Source organism: Bombus pascuorum, chromosome 1 (genome assembly GCF_905332965.1).
Source record: "Bombus pascuorum chromosome 1, iyBomPasc1.1, whole genome shotgun sequence".
NCBI classification, from domain to species: Eukaryota; Metazoa; Arthropoda; class Insecta; order Hymenoptera; family Apidae; genus Bombus; species Bombus pascuorum.
This window is the reverse complement of record NC_083488.1, coordinates 30,330,517-30,345,463: the sequence shown is the minus strand read 5'-3', so window position 1 is coordinate 30,345,463 and position 14,947 is coordinate 30,330,517. Positions and strand designations below refer to the sequence as shown.

Genomic DNA, 14,947 nt, shown 5'->3' with positions numbered 1-14,947 from the left:
CAACTTCATCGACAAATTCCCCTGCCTTGCCATAATTCCTCCTTCCCACCTGGCAACCTACGATCGCTATATATCCTATCTGTTAATTTACTGGAAATTCTTTCGCCGATCATAGACGCTAATTGTAGAAATAATTCTCGGAAACTTTTTTTATTAAACCGCCAGCCGACTCATGGATTACAGTTTTCCAATAAACGTAAGACGAACGTATCCTAATACTCGTAACCAGCGGCGTATACATTACGATACGTAATGCGCGTAGGCGCGCGCGCGCGCGCGCAAGATCCTTGCTGGGTGTTTGGATTCCTAAATGGCGCGTAACAGGTGGATCGAAGAGTACGCGCGGTCGCTTAAAAACAAAAGCGGCCGGTTCTATTCCGTGGCGTGGGTGCACACGGTAAGTAAGAGGGTGGTAGTAGTAGGATTAAACTCACGTGTCCGAGCTTCTCCTCCTTCCGCCTCTTGGGATCGCTCTCGAGGTCAGGCGTGCGGCTACGGAATTTCTCCGGCGGCGACACGGATCGTCTGAGTCTCTCGTCGGTGAGAGCGATCGGTTTACGGTCCTCGGGCGTCTCCGCGGCCGCTCGGTGTTGTTGCAGGTCCGAAGGTTTCAGCAGCGCCTGCGCTTGTGCTTGAACCGCAGCCGCGGCCGCGGGATGCGGTGGTGGAGCTAGATGAGGTGGCACCCCCGCGGCTGCGGCCGCCGCGGCCGCACCTGCGAAGCCCAATAGCCCCGCCGGTGGAAGACCGCCGACGACCGCACCATGTGGCAGCTGCTGCGCGTGAATCTGTTGCTGGAACAACCGAAAATCGACACGCTTACGTTTTTCTTCATGGTTTACATGGCTTTTTGTGTGTGGCTTTTTTTGGAGTGTTTATTTTTTTTTTTTTTTGATTTTTTTTTTTTTTTTCCGAGGGTCGACGATGGTTTGGATGAATGAAATTGGCACTTTCTGGATGGATGATGGGGTTAATCGTTCGAGCGAGGCATAGTCGAAGCGTAGTTTTAGCGGTGGCATGTACAGTGTCGTCTATCAGTTATGGGATATTTGTTACTTTTAGATGTAGGGTTTAGTAACATGCGTCGTGCGTAGTAGAGTATTCGACATATGGTGGGATTTATGTTTGTGCATGATGCGCGTGGTTAATAAGCGTCAACATCGTTTAGTAATTACGTATAACGAGTTTCTGATGAAAGCAATTGGTAACTGTTCCAAGTTATGCTAAATCTAACAATAAACGTCCCGTGATTTCCAGACAATAACAAATATTTCTTTCTTCACGCGTATTCAGGTTCCTGTTGACCCTTAATTGGTACCATGTATGAAAATTCACACGAGAAAAATGTAAATGAAAGACTGTGTATAGCAAAATTCGATTCTACTTTCATACAATGCTATTTCGTTAATTAGATTTTCTTCCTTTTCCAGTTAAGCGTTAAACAAAAACTTTAAAGACTAGATTTACAAACCTGCCGAAATGACATCGCAATTGTCGAAAAAACACTGTTGCGTTTGGTGAAATTAAATTTTATCCAGATAGAAATTTGATCATATGTGCCAATTTGTTTTCGTTACACCACTTTTATTATCCAGGTTCTTCCTTTCAATCATATTAAACGAATATGATTCAATTTATAAGTACCAACGTGTAACTGCAGATTCAAGCGTGTCACCAACATAAGATAACAAAAATATGATTCAAAGTCGTGACGAAAACAGCTATTCGAAGATATGTAAATGAAAAATTGTCCAACCGTTGCTTTATTCGAATGGCAACAATTTCTCAGTAATAGTAACTTCATCAGCGAGAGAGATAAATTTGAGAACTACGCTCGAGGTAATTATTTTCGGAATTATAAAATAGATCTCGTTGGTGAATTTGTCATCAAGCAATTTCAATAGGATGTTAAACTCCCAGGTGTAAACTGCATCCAATAACATTTGTATACTAGCATCTGACCATTGAAACTAGCCTCGTCAGGATTAGACGAGACACTCATGCTAGAGCCGTGTATTTGTATTCAACTACAAATAGGAACACATCAGAATAGACACCTTAGTATCAATGTCTCATCCGATTCTGATGAAGCAGGCTGTGTATCGTCGAAATACCCACACGTAAACGTTATTGTGTTCGGTTTGTCGTGAATGCACCAAACCGTACCAGTAAATGTTAATTTTAACTGAAAAATACTTAAGCTTACGATTTGCACGATTCAGTTTAAATAAAAGTTGAACGGCGATCAAACGTCTCTGGTTATCTCGGATTGAAATGTTTCGGTATTCTGTACGTCCTTATTTTTCTATACATAATTTTGATGGATATATAATTTTTAAAATATCATATTTAAACGTACGTATCGTTTTGCTTGCGATATTACTCAGAAAATGATCGGAAATGATTCTTTTTCATTCTTCGCGTTGATCAATCAATTACGTAATAGCATTAGATACCTCTGAATTTCGAAATTCTACAACCTAGGAATTGATTTTTAAACTTCGATATAGCGTTTTCTAAGCTTGACAAAAGTTACGTTGAATTCGTTGAAATAATTTTACTTCGCATAATTCTCATATCCTATTTTTATTTTTGAGATTACGTTGAGATTGCATTCAGAGAGACTGCGAGAAAAATTTGAGATTTAAAAAGTAGTCGCGCCTGAGTGAATCGTAAAAACTCGTAAGCCAGACACAATCGATGAATCTGAATACGCTGTAAAAATAAAGATAATTCGTTAGTATCGAGACGAAGAAAAGCTCTGTAGCTGTTCTCAAAATGACTTCGGAATATCTTCATACCCGTTTGAATTAATACGCATAAAGCAGCGACCCAATTACGAAATAAGAAACACGGATCAACGTGAAATAAATGTTTTAATGATTGTGCATTCACGCTTGCCCAAGTGGCCGCGACCCTCTTCAAACGAGTTAACCTAATTTCTAATTGCCACGGTATAAATTAAGAAGTTCCGAGTTAGACTCCGAGAAATACTGAAATTCCCTTCAAATCGTTTATTCCCCTTAATCGTTCCATTTCGCTCGACTCCTTTTTAACTCTAACCGGCTACTCGCGTACACGTTTCTGCTTTTTCTTCGTCAATCTCTTGTGTTTTCCTTCTCGTGGCACGACTAATCTTCCATTTCTTCTTACACGAAATAATTCGTGCGAAAGCTTGCAAAATAATCTTGTTTGCTTCTCATGTTAACTTAATTGGTACCATGGCAGATTTTTCAAAAGCTTAATAATAACATGCCATAATAACTAACCATAAGAAGAACAAAATAAACTTACCAATAGCTGTTGCAAACCTTGTTGTTGCTGTTGCTGTGAAAGAGTATACAACAAGTATTAGTGGACGATGATTATACGTGAATTAGATCGAAGGATGAAATTGGAACGCAAGTAGATCGAGATGCAACGCACACTGTGCCAAGATCAATGGCCGGTTGCTTGCCAAAAGTACGAAGTTAATAGAATCAATTGTAAAGAAGGAAGCTCACCCCAATAATAGCGTTCAGCTCGGACATCGTGACTTGCTTCGCCCTCTCTACGGCATTGGCCACCTGCTGCTGATGCTGCAAGCCATGCTATCATTATCGCGTCGTTGTCACTCTCGATCGTGAGATTGTACGGCACACGTGCCAAACAGAAAGTCAAAGACTCACCTCTTGTGCCAGGAATGGGAGTAGCTGGACGATTATCGCGTTCAACCTCTTAGCGATCTCGGTCTGCAAAATGGAATAGAAACGCAACATCAGAGAAAACGCGTTACGATCGATACGTTTGACACTTTCCAACTTTTCTCTCGCGTGAAACATTGTAGTACGTTTAAAGAGCTCGTTGGAAAATGGAAAATGTCTGAAGCGTGAGATGACGTTGCAAATTGACATTGTGACGCTACAATCGATCCTTCATTGGATCTAACTTTTCAATTTTATTAAACCTCTATGCAATTGTTTAGATACAATACCTTTCGAAATTTAGCTATCACTCGACGTTTAAACAGAGGTGGTTTGAACTTTTTTCATATTATTCAATGAGAGTACCGATTTCTATATATATATATATTCTATACATTCTTTATATTTAGTATCAGTGAAAGATATCGCGATTAATACAGTAAAACATCGATTAATGGAAGATCATGGGATGAAAAGAAAGAACGAAAGACAAGCGTGAAAAGCGAAACAAATTATCACATTTTCATTACAAATTTTTTATTCTCCTTTGATGTTACTATTTATAAAATAACTCAGAGCACAGGATTTTCTCTTCTACGAAAATAAAGTTGTCGAATTATCAAAAAAAATTTAATCGTCGCAGCAGCGTGTGTCATGATCAGTTCGTTGTGCTTGGTTGCACGATCAATTAATGTTCTACCGTATTAAACTTCTTTTTTTCTCCTTTGATCGAGGTAGCTCCTTAGATAATCTTGAAATTGACGGAACTTTGTTTCTTTCGATTTAAGTTAATATCAACACAATTTTAATTGGGAAAATAAGGATTAATTTGAAATCACAGTAATCCAATAAACCTATTTAAAATTAAATTGGAGGTTCACGTACTACTGCACTATAATCTGCGTTTAAAGCAGATTATCCCTTACTTTTGACCGACAATGTATATTTAACCCTTTGAACGTTTAATCCACACGTTGAACAGGCAAGCTAAAACGTTGCAGAATGTTTAGTCCGACTATGATTAAAGCAAACGATTGACTTTGTAAAAAATTCAAACGCAAATTGTAACGTGACAAATGTATGCATTAAAATTATCAAAGATACAAAACAAAAACTTTCTACGTATTTCGTTATGCGCACATTGCTTACAAAATCAATATCTTTTAATCATATTAAACGAATCGAGGCTGTAGTACCGTACTTTAAATGTCGCGCAACACAGAACAATTTTATCGTCGTAAAATATTTTTATAAATACGCATTGCGTACAACATTTGTAAGAAAATTATGCTATTAATTCTCAAAGTAAATATTCTATAAATTATCAACGAATATATATCTCTATACGCATTTTGCTCTAAAACGAATCGTAGATACGTTAGTAACTTAGCTTGCAGGAAATTACGTAAAAAAATACCATCGTTTCTTTATTAACTATTCAACCTCTTTAAAATTTATCTCTGTGATATTACGAAGCTGCGTATACTTCGTATGTTTTACGTAATTAGTAAATTTTGTACTGAATAATATCCATACAAATAGATGTTTGTGTCCCAAAAAAATAATCTTTCACACGACTCTACAAACATATACTTTTATAACAAGATAATAAAATAAAGAAACGACAAAATTTAGTCAACTTTTAAATGGTTAACGCAGAGGTTGTTCGAAACGTCTGCATAACAGTATCCCTGAATTAACAAATAAATCGATAAAAGAGACAAAGGATATCGATTTTTAATAACCATCTAAATGTCTCGGTCTATGGTATCCACGCAATTTTACAAATACTCGTCTACCGAAATAACGAAACGAAGAAACGCATTGTATTACGACACATGCTTTTGGAATTTCACGAACTTTCAAACGTTAACGCAAAGATCGCCAAATAAAAGTAGCCCAACGACACCGACTCGACTTAATAAATAAATCCACAATAGGGAGAAGGTATATCGATTGTTGGTAACCATTTAAATCGTTGAAATTGTAACGTTCACGCTTTAATCGTTTGACATAAAGCGCGACGATGTCGGAACATCGTCACAGCCTATTAGCGATCAAACACGATGGTATTGCTTGCGATGGTTTATGAAATACAAAAAAAGCTGAAAACAAAAGACAAACGGAACAGGGAAAAAAGGGAAGCGATAATAGAGTTTAATATCGCGATATGCAGAATCTCAATGCGCACATCCCCAATAACACGACGAATTAATTGAAAAATCGAAGAGCGGGCAGAGCAACGAGTCGCGAAAACAGCCTGCAAACGTCATGAAATTCGGGGTTAACGTTGCGGCAACGATCGTACGACACGTGACGAGCGTTTAGCGGGCACGTGAACCCGGCTTGTCCTGCACCACAGTTTCCGAAGGCGGAATAGAGTCACTCGTTAATGCTCGTCGATCAAATCGATTCACGATTACATCGATGGCCACGTGACACGTTCACAATGACTACAAAAGAAAGGGGACGAACGCGACCGGAGAAACGTCATAAAACTCGTTTCGATATTGAAACGCTTCATAATCATCCGATGCTGAAATATCGAGCGCACCTTGTTTCGACAGGGCTTTTTTCACCGCGTAATTCTACTGATTTCCGTCATCCTGCAACCTGATTGCTCGCTTGCTTCGAGCGTGTGTCCTTGTATCTCGTTGAAATATTTTAATAGCAACGTTTTTAACAGGATACGAAGTCACGACCTCTTCTCGATGCTTTCATGCGAAATTACTTCCAATATATTTTAAACGTTTATGAATCAAAATTTGCAGATACTTTCGTAAAGTGTACCGTTTCTGAGACTTTGTTAATTCTAATTTTTCTTGCTGTATCGCGCGATAATTTCGAGTGAAAAGATCTTCCAAATTCTTTTTGTTTTCTTTTTTTCTTTTCTCTGCATTTTGATCGTACAGTCCTACGCTACATATCCGAAAGTATTTCATAGAGACGGACAAACAGCAAGAACACTTATCGAACCGCAAACAGTTGACACACCTATATCGAATCACGACTAACAAACAGCAGCATCAGGCATACGCATCTATTACGCGATTTCAACAGATTAGTTTCAATAATTCAACGAATGCGATCAAATATGTACAGTAATCAACATTACGGAGATCGACACGCAATCGGAGCATCTACTGCAAAGCGCCAATATAACGGCCTAATTGCATCGGAGCTTACTAATAACATTACCCGTGCGCAAATTAATACTCTATTTGCAGAATGGTGCTTCATCCACGATACATTACACTTCTTTTATATTGCGTTCCATCATTCCCTGCTGTTTCGTGTCTTAACGTTACGTTTTCATGAAAACTGCAACGAAATCGGCCTTTTCAATCTCCATTTGCAAGAATAAACGCGTACCATACGTTTAGCTTTTGGCTGGACGATTTTCTTCCGAACAAGCGTGCTCGTGTCGGCTATTAAATCGTAGGAATAACATGCTTTCCAAAAGCTCAGAAATTTGTCGAGTAATTTATTACTTAATTAATTATCTTTGATTTTATGAATTAAGATTCATTAAATTACATTGACGAGGTACATGTCTCGTTCGTCCGATACCACGAAATCTGTTCACATTCTTCGCAACGAAATCATAATTTCTATCATAAATATCGTTAGACTTTAAAGATATCGACGACCAAATGAAGAAACATGCACCAAAAAAAAAAAAAAAAAAAAAAAAGAAGAAGAAACAGAAAAGAATAGAAACGAAAGATACAGAAAGAAGAAAGTACAAATGCGATTAAATCCACATATTTTACGGCGAATCACACAATCTCTAAATATGAAATTCAAATTGCTACGGAAGATTACGAATCGCATATTTCGACGAAACGATCGTTTCGATCGAATTGATCATTGACAAGGATAAGAAAGCGGTAAAACAGAATTCCCGAGAAATTTCTCACGATCTAGATACCCGCGTTCCTTTTATCTTCGTTCCGTTAAGTCGATCTCGAACTGAACGATCTTCGGCTTATTCGCGCCGCGACTGTTGGAAATATTCATGATTTGCCTATGTGGCGAGAGTAGCGGGCGACGTCGCAGGGGCGCGTCTAAAGCTTCGATCCGAAAAAATGTCATTATTCCCACGGGGGACAGAAAGATGGAAAACTGCCGCGTCCACGTCAGTTCGATTTCGGCCTGGGTCCGAATCCGGGAGGTGGCGGAGAAGAAGGGTGCGCGGTGAAAAAAAGCCTGGACGAAAAAACCGACAAAGAGAAGCCGATAGACAAAGAGAAGCAGAGAGACGAAGATAGAAAAAGGCGGAAGCCCAACGAACAACAGAGAGGCAGGAAACACGCGAGCGAGACGGAGAATACATCCCGAAGAGAACGATGGAAAGGGAGAAAGAGGGTTAGAGAACGGCGATGAACGGGAGACGAGGAGAATTTACGCGCGGCGCAGCGGGGCGACGCGGCGCAAGTGTTGTCCGGTACGAAAAAATGGTTATTCCTTCTCGAATGTGCCCGATGCACATGCACATTTTCCCGCAGAACGGATGGTCCGAGGGTGGATGAGGCGTAGGAGGTGGTAAAAGAGAGAGAGGAGGTGGAGAAGCAGGGGAGAGATTGAAAGAGAGAAGGGGAAGAACGAAGAGGGTCGCGGTGGATATAGAAGAGGGTGGTGGTAGCAGGGGTGAAAAAAGGGTAGATGGAGGTGGCCGAACGGCAGGAGGAAAGAGGAAGAGGAAGAGGAGGTAGAGAGTAGAGGAGGAGGAGGAGGAGGAAGAGGAGGAGGAGGAGGAGGAGGAGGTAACATTGAGATTAGCAACGGGTAAAAAATCGATGTCATCGCCCCCAGCCCACCGCACCCTCGTTTCGCTCGCTCAACTCAACCCTCTGCTACCCCCGCAGGGCTAAATAAAAGAACTCGAATACACGACCCCTGGAACGCGTACGTGTACGTGGCCGTGGATATCGTATACGTGTAAACCTGCACACGCTGGCACACACACGCGCGCGCGCGCGCGTACGTCCGTAGGTCGACATGCGTATGCCGTCCAAGGTGCTCGTGTGTGTACGCGCGCGCATCACCGGAATATGTGTATATATGGACGGGGCCGAGTGCTGGAAAAGCGAGCCCCGACTACCGAAAGGGAGAGAGAACGTGAGAATCCCGGGGAAGGGAGCAAGTAGAGAGAAAAAGAGAGAGAGAAAAAAGAGGAAAAGAAAAAGGGAGAAAGAGAGAGAGAGATGCGAACGCACGCGGATAGATAGACGTATATATACATGGAGGCAGGAAGAACTGGAAAGGCAGGGTGAGTTATATGCAATTGGTCAGCCTGCACATTTTTTATCGGACGCCGGGCGCACCCGCGATGGGAAATGGTAGTTACTCTTGTATCGACGAACGCCGACGGCGATACGAATATTCTTCTCGCTGAGGGACGACCTTCCGTTTTCCAACAGGCCAAATTCCAAGAATATACGGTTAACCCTACTTAACGCGTTTAATAACGCGTTTAATATCCTATCGTTGAAGGATATTAAAGCTTCTGCTCGAGCTACCTACGTTTCCAAGATATATACCACCGATGGTACGCATATGTACCTAGAGCTATTTAAAACTCCAAGACAATGCGAGACTCGACGTGTTAATTCGCAACGCGCCAAACGAGTATTAAAAACAGGGGACCCGTTTTGGGCGTAAGTCGAATGATTTTAAGCATCCACCATCGTATCACGATTTCGTACGACGAGTACGACGACGATAAGAACGTTCTCTGACTACGAAAGTACTGAAATTTCCTTGACAAAGAATCGGCAATAAATTTATTAGTAAATTGTTCAGCGCGCGCTAATACAAAGCCGTATCATTAAGCGCACGATGTTTTGCGTAGCGATGGAAAGTCTGCGGCGTGACGGATTCGCGGCATATTGCCATAGATCGTGGCTTAATTGAGCAGGACACAACGAGCACGCAGCCGGCCCCGAGGACGAGCCTTTCAATTAAGCGATAAGCGTTATCGGATAGGTGTGCTGCGAACCTATCCAACGAGTTCTCGTTGGATGAACGAAGCAAGAGCGTTACGTGCCAGTCTCGTCGCTTGTGCATTCTTTCTCGACCCTCTGCCAACCCTTACCCTCTTACCCCTTTTAAATCTCAACCCCTACCCCTTAACGCGAGCCAGTTTATCCTAGTCCGTGCTTTCTTTCATATTTTCCTTTTTCACAGTCGGCTGCGCTTTTTATTATCTTCCTTTTTTCTCTGTTTTTTTCATTCTCGCTCTTTTTTTTTTTCTTTTTTTTTTAAGCGCCACGCCATTCGGAAAAATCTCATTTCCGATGGAAATCACGATAGCGTGAAGCACGGCGTCGCTTGTTGTCGAAGCACCCTTGAAAATCAAAACAATCGACGGAATCGAGAAAGAGAACGATTAATCAGAGCTAAGAATGCCCGTTTCGATGGCATTGTCGTCGTGTTTCCAGCCAGTGGAGTGGCCGTTCTTCGAGGCGCGACTCCGGTAACTTTTAACTTTATCGAATGCCGTTCTCTCTTGCCTACGAGCGCGTGGTTCGCGTCGTGCTAATAAAAGTTTTTACCTCTGCTACAGACGTAGATCTCGGCCCCACGGCCTCGCGTAAAGGATTTTTCATCCGGTTGTTTTATCGTTCGACCGCTAAGGAACTCGATAAAGTAACGTTTAGTTACCGATGCTAAAACGTATTTTAATAAAATGCTTTCCGTATTTCCGTTCGAGATAAAGTACTTTGATTTTGAAGCTGGTGACAATCAAGGGGAAGCACGATGAACGAGACACAAAGAAAAGAAGCTTGCGATTGTAATGTCTTTCACAATGGATTTTTGGGTTTTCAGGACAGAAATTAAATTAATTTGCGTCAAACTTCAAGAGTTTGTGCAGCATTAATATTTCGTTTGCGAGGACAAGCATAAGTAATAAAAACAAAATTACTTAACTATAGAAGCGAAGCAATATTACATTTGCTAATAACGTTAACTGTTAAAACGTAATACAACGTTTCTCGTTACCTTCGCCATGAACGTCGAATATTTTATTTTATAACGGTAAAACGAAAGAATTTTTACCAAAGATAATATCATATAATAATATCCACTTAAAAATTACGATTAACTATATAGTTCGATAAAATAATTATACGCAAATGTAGAAAACGATGAAGCGAAGTATCTGCATTCGATCTCCGCTGAACTAGCGTTAATATATCTTTGACAGAGTATCTTTTTAATTAAAATGGTAAGGATTCTAAAGCGAGTATTTTCCATGAGCTATTTCTATTTTCGAGACAGCGGACTTTTGATCGCCTCCGCCATCTGATTTAGTCGACACTCGAACGAATGATTTTAGAAACTAACTAGTAATAAATAAACTTAACTATCGCAATATTTATTAAGAAACTACGTGGTACGACGATGCTGGTCCCGTCAAATTCTCAACTTGCCGCGTTTCTTTCTCATTTTTATGATTACATTGAATCACGAGTTTTTATTTTATTAAAGAAAAAAAATGATATATATCGTAGGAAATTAAAAAAAAAATTGGTATTTAGATTCGAAATATCATTTATCTATGGCCCCTTAACACGACAGACAGACACGGTCTTGAGAGCAGCGATGCTGGCACATTTTCAACGAGTCGTAAATCAACAAAATAACCGCGTCGCCCACACCTCCTGTACAACATTAAATTACATGAAATCACATCAAAGTAAAAGTCTCGGGTAACACGTAGCGAGATCTATTATATCAAATTCCACCATTAAATCACGACCTACCTTCATACGATGGAATTAATAATTTACCGGCACAATGATTCCAAACTGTACGAAATAATAGAAAATATATCTAAAGATAATTCTACCGCACATCCTGTATAATACTCCTCTATTATCCTATTGTCCTCTATACACATCAGGCAACTTTCTTCATATAATTCTCAAATAAATCTCGTACGATCCATGACCCACGATAAACACGTTTAACGCGTAACGATGCAAGAAATCACTCGCTCCCCGTCTGTCCCTAATTTCCAATTATTCGTCCCTCGTGGCCTGTCTTCCATAAAAACAATCGTCGCGTAGAACCAAAAAATCATCCGCTGATCGATTTCTCAACTCGCTAACTACGTCATCCTGCCTGTAGCAGGGTCGTAACCAAATAGCATGGTCGATTCCTCTAAGTATCCGTGCACGTGATCGCATGGGTGGCTGGCGTCGGTGAGCGCGTGTATAGGCCGCGTTGTACAATTATTCGAAGAGCGTGGGAGGGATCGGCGAAAGGAGAGAAAGAGCCGGGCATAAGAACTGGGACATTGCCAACAAATTCGAGTTAGTCGAGTAGCGAGTGGTAAAGTGGTGGTTGCGGGCTCGAACGGGCCGAGTGGGAGGCAAATGTCGACTTGGGGCGGTAAGAGGGACGTGGAATGGGGGATGGACACGAAAGAGGGTGGAGAACAGAAGGGAAAGAGTGGAAGCAGCGTTACAGGACTAATGGGAGCGAGAGTGACAGAACGAGAAGGATGAAATCAGAGAGACTCGCCAACGGTGCCGTGATAAAAAGGGTAAAAACGAAAGGGGGAAGGTTGTCAGAGAGAACGAGGGATAGGAAGAGAGAAAGAGAGGGAGAGAGAGAGGCAGAGATGAAGAGGGAGAGGTCTAACCTCGTAGAGGAAGATTGTTTTCATTCGGTGCTCAAATTGAAAAGGAACGAGGACCGAAGACCGCGATTCGAAAGCCGGCTAAGTGCCGGAGACAACCAAACGGAGGGTGATTTATTCTCTCTCTCTCTTCCCTCTCTCGCGTTCTTTCCACCAACTCCTCTACCTAACTTCCTTTTACGCTAAAACGATGAAACAGAGAGAGGGAGCGCTGAGAACGGGAAGCTTGAGATTCGTACAAGTGGCAACGTAATCAATTTTTTCTTCCTTTTTTTTTTACGCATTTTAATTCGCGAACGGAGGATACGAATGGTCGAGGAATCGAACCTGCTATGGTTTTCGAATTCTTATATCGCGATCTATCTGGCGTTTCAATCGAAAGCTTTCGTAGCGTCTGGAGAAAAACTTTCATCGTAAGATCGAAAGGAACAATTACACGCGTTAGGTAGTGAATCGCGAGAGGAAAATCGCTCGGTGAGAATTAGCATAAAAATGAAACGAGAAATTACACGCGTTGACTGATAAATAGCAAGACGAACGTTATCGCGTCGTGACAATTTTTGCTTTTATCGCAATTAAAGTATCAGACATCAAGTGTCTTTGTGATTATCGGTATCTGTTAAACAAAGTAATACGACCAAGTATCCTTTACATTTCTACTTTTGATGAACTACTTTTTCTTTCCTCTCTTTTCTTCTTTCATTATCTGTTAATTTGATAATATTTCTAAAAGCTTTCATAAATTTCACGATATATCAATTAGAAGTTAGCGGCAACTGTTTTATATTTCTCTCGAACTTAAAAAATCCTTTGGATAATAAGAACATGCGATTGGATCGAAAATAAAAGAAAAGACGCGATAGGGTTAAAGGGATTGGCAAGAATAGCGTATAAAGTAATTATCCGAATAATCGTAGGTAACTGGATCGAGGATCGAGCGCGAATTTTTACGCTAACAGTTCGGTTGACAATATCTAAATCAATTTTCGTCTCGTTCTATTTTCACCGGCATAGTGTAAATACTATAACTGTAAAAACGAACCCTTACGGTACAACGATGAATTGATCGGACACGTTCGATAAATTCCACGGGTTTATCTGTTTGCTTAAACGTTCGCGATTAATAAAAAATAAAAACAGAAAGAGGAAAGGAAAGAGAGAAAGGGAAAGGGTGAATTCGGTGGAAAAAATCGGCGATCTTCTATAATCACGCTAGCGCAACGGTTATCACGGCTAATTAACCGATCGCCAAGAACCAATAACTTTTCATTTCTCCTTTAATTAGCGTTAGAAGGCTCGAGAGCCGGTCCAACCGTGTTACATCGGCGTTCGCTGCAATTTGTCGTCGCGCGCCGATACGCCCGAAGGGGATTGATTTCGTGGCGACCAGCGATTTTCCGTTTCCTACTCTTACTTTTATTGCCCTCCTATGAGTTCATTAGCAATTATACGAGCGTATCGAGTAACCGCTTATTCTCATTTCCCCCGACACAAAATAGTATATCGTTTCCAGGCGTTCGAACGAAGCTTGAAACAAACGGAGGCCTTCGTCGAAGTGCGTTATTTTTTCGATCGCGCGATTTTTATCGCGTTAACGTCGTTCAGCCGCGTAATAACGCGTACAGCGACTCGCGAAAGAATTCCAACACTTGTACAAACCTTCTATGAATATATTAGCCGTACGGAGTCCACATTGTACGACTTGGTGCACAGAAAAACCGATGAGGCATAAGTATCGTTTGCTTAAATTTATCGTGAAATTTATGCGTTTCTGTCGTCTCGTTATGATAAACAAGCTTATGGTGGTAATTTCTTTCGGAAAAGGTATATCGAGATAATGGAATAATCGCCTGGGCGCAACGTATGTGTCAATAATCTATACCAGCCAATCTATCAGAAGCTTATTTATGCTTGCTGGTAAATTGCCTAACATCGAAAGTTGCGAATCGCAACTTGTTCCGAGTTCCAATTACGTCGATGAAATTGTATTTCCACGGAGGATACGCGTAAACTTTTCCAATGTAACGCGGACCAACACGACGTAACGATATCCTGCGCCCGTACATCCAGCTATCGCAAGGTTAAACACAATCGTTGATCGTCTAACGAGTCGATTAACCGGTACACGTTTTAACGGTTACGTATCAATTCGAAGCGCAAATCGTACACGGCAATAACAACGCGGCTATAAAGCATCCTGAGCTAACTAGTTTGCCACTTGAGCCACCGGACGCAATTTCGCGCCGATTTAATGGTGGACCGGCCTATTCGACGACGCGACGGCCCTATCCCTACCCTGTCCCCAGGCTTGCACCCCATTAAGCAACGCCCCTGGGTACAAGGGTGAGAAATGATCGGCCGCTAATGCTAATGAATATCAGCTCGTCGTGTCAGGGAGGGTTGTTTGGGAGTTTAGGACTCTCTTCCCCATCCTCCGTTTCACAACGCAGAGGGAGAAAGATAGAGATAGAGAGGGGGAGAGAGAAGGAGAGAGAGATCTAGGTAGCTCGCGTGCAACGAGGGGTCGTGGTCGCTTTTAAGAAAATTGCTGACAGAAGGGGGATGTGGCCCAGTGTTTCCCCTAATTAGCCAAAATTACACGATTTCCCGGACC

At 41.4% G+C, this 14,947-nt stretch overlaps 1 protein-coding gene across 6 annotated transcripts in view; it reads right to left on the bottom strand.

The window, feature by feature from the left end:
- LOC132909954 (protein groucho) overlaps positions 1–14,947 on the bottom strand; it is a 113,932-nt gene that overhangs the window by 57,643 nt on the left and 41,342 nt on the right. For 4 of the 6 annotated variants that reach the window (XM_060965243.1, XM_060965277.1, XM_060965251.1 and 1 more), the window contains exons 6-9: positions 3,669–3,731; positions 3,504–3,590; positions 3,295–3,327; positions 435–794 (exon numbers count right to left, since the gene is read on the bottom strand). In XM_060965243.1, coding sequence (XP_060821226.1) covers positions 435–794; positions 3,295–3,327; positions 3,504–3,590; positions 3,669–3,731 — 543 coding nt within the window. The remainder of the gene's footprint in view (positions 1–434; positions 795–3,294; positions 3,328–3,503; positions 3,591–3,668; positions 3,732–14,947) is intronic. The other 2 variants (XM_060965259.1, XM_060965269.1) reach the window with 1 other exon arrangement.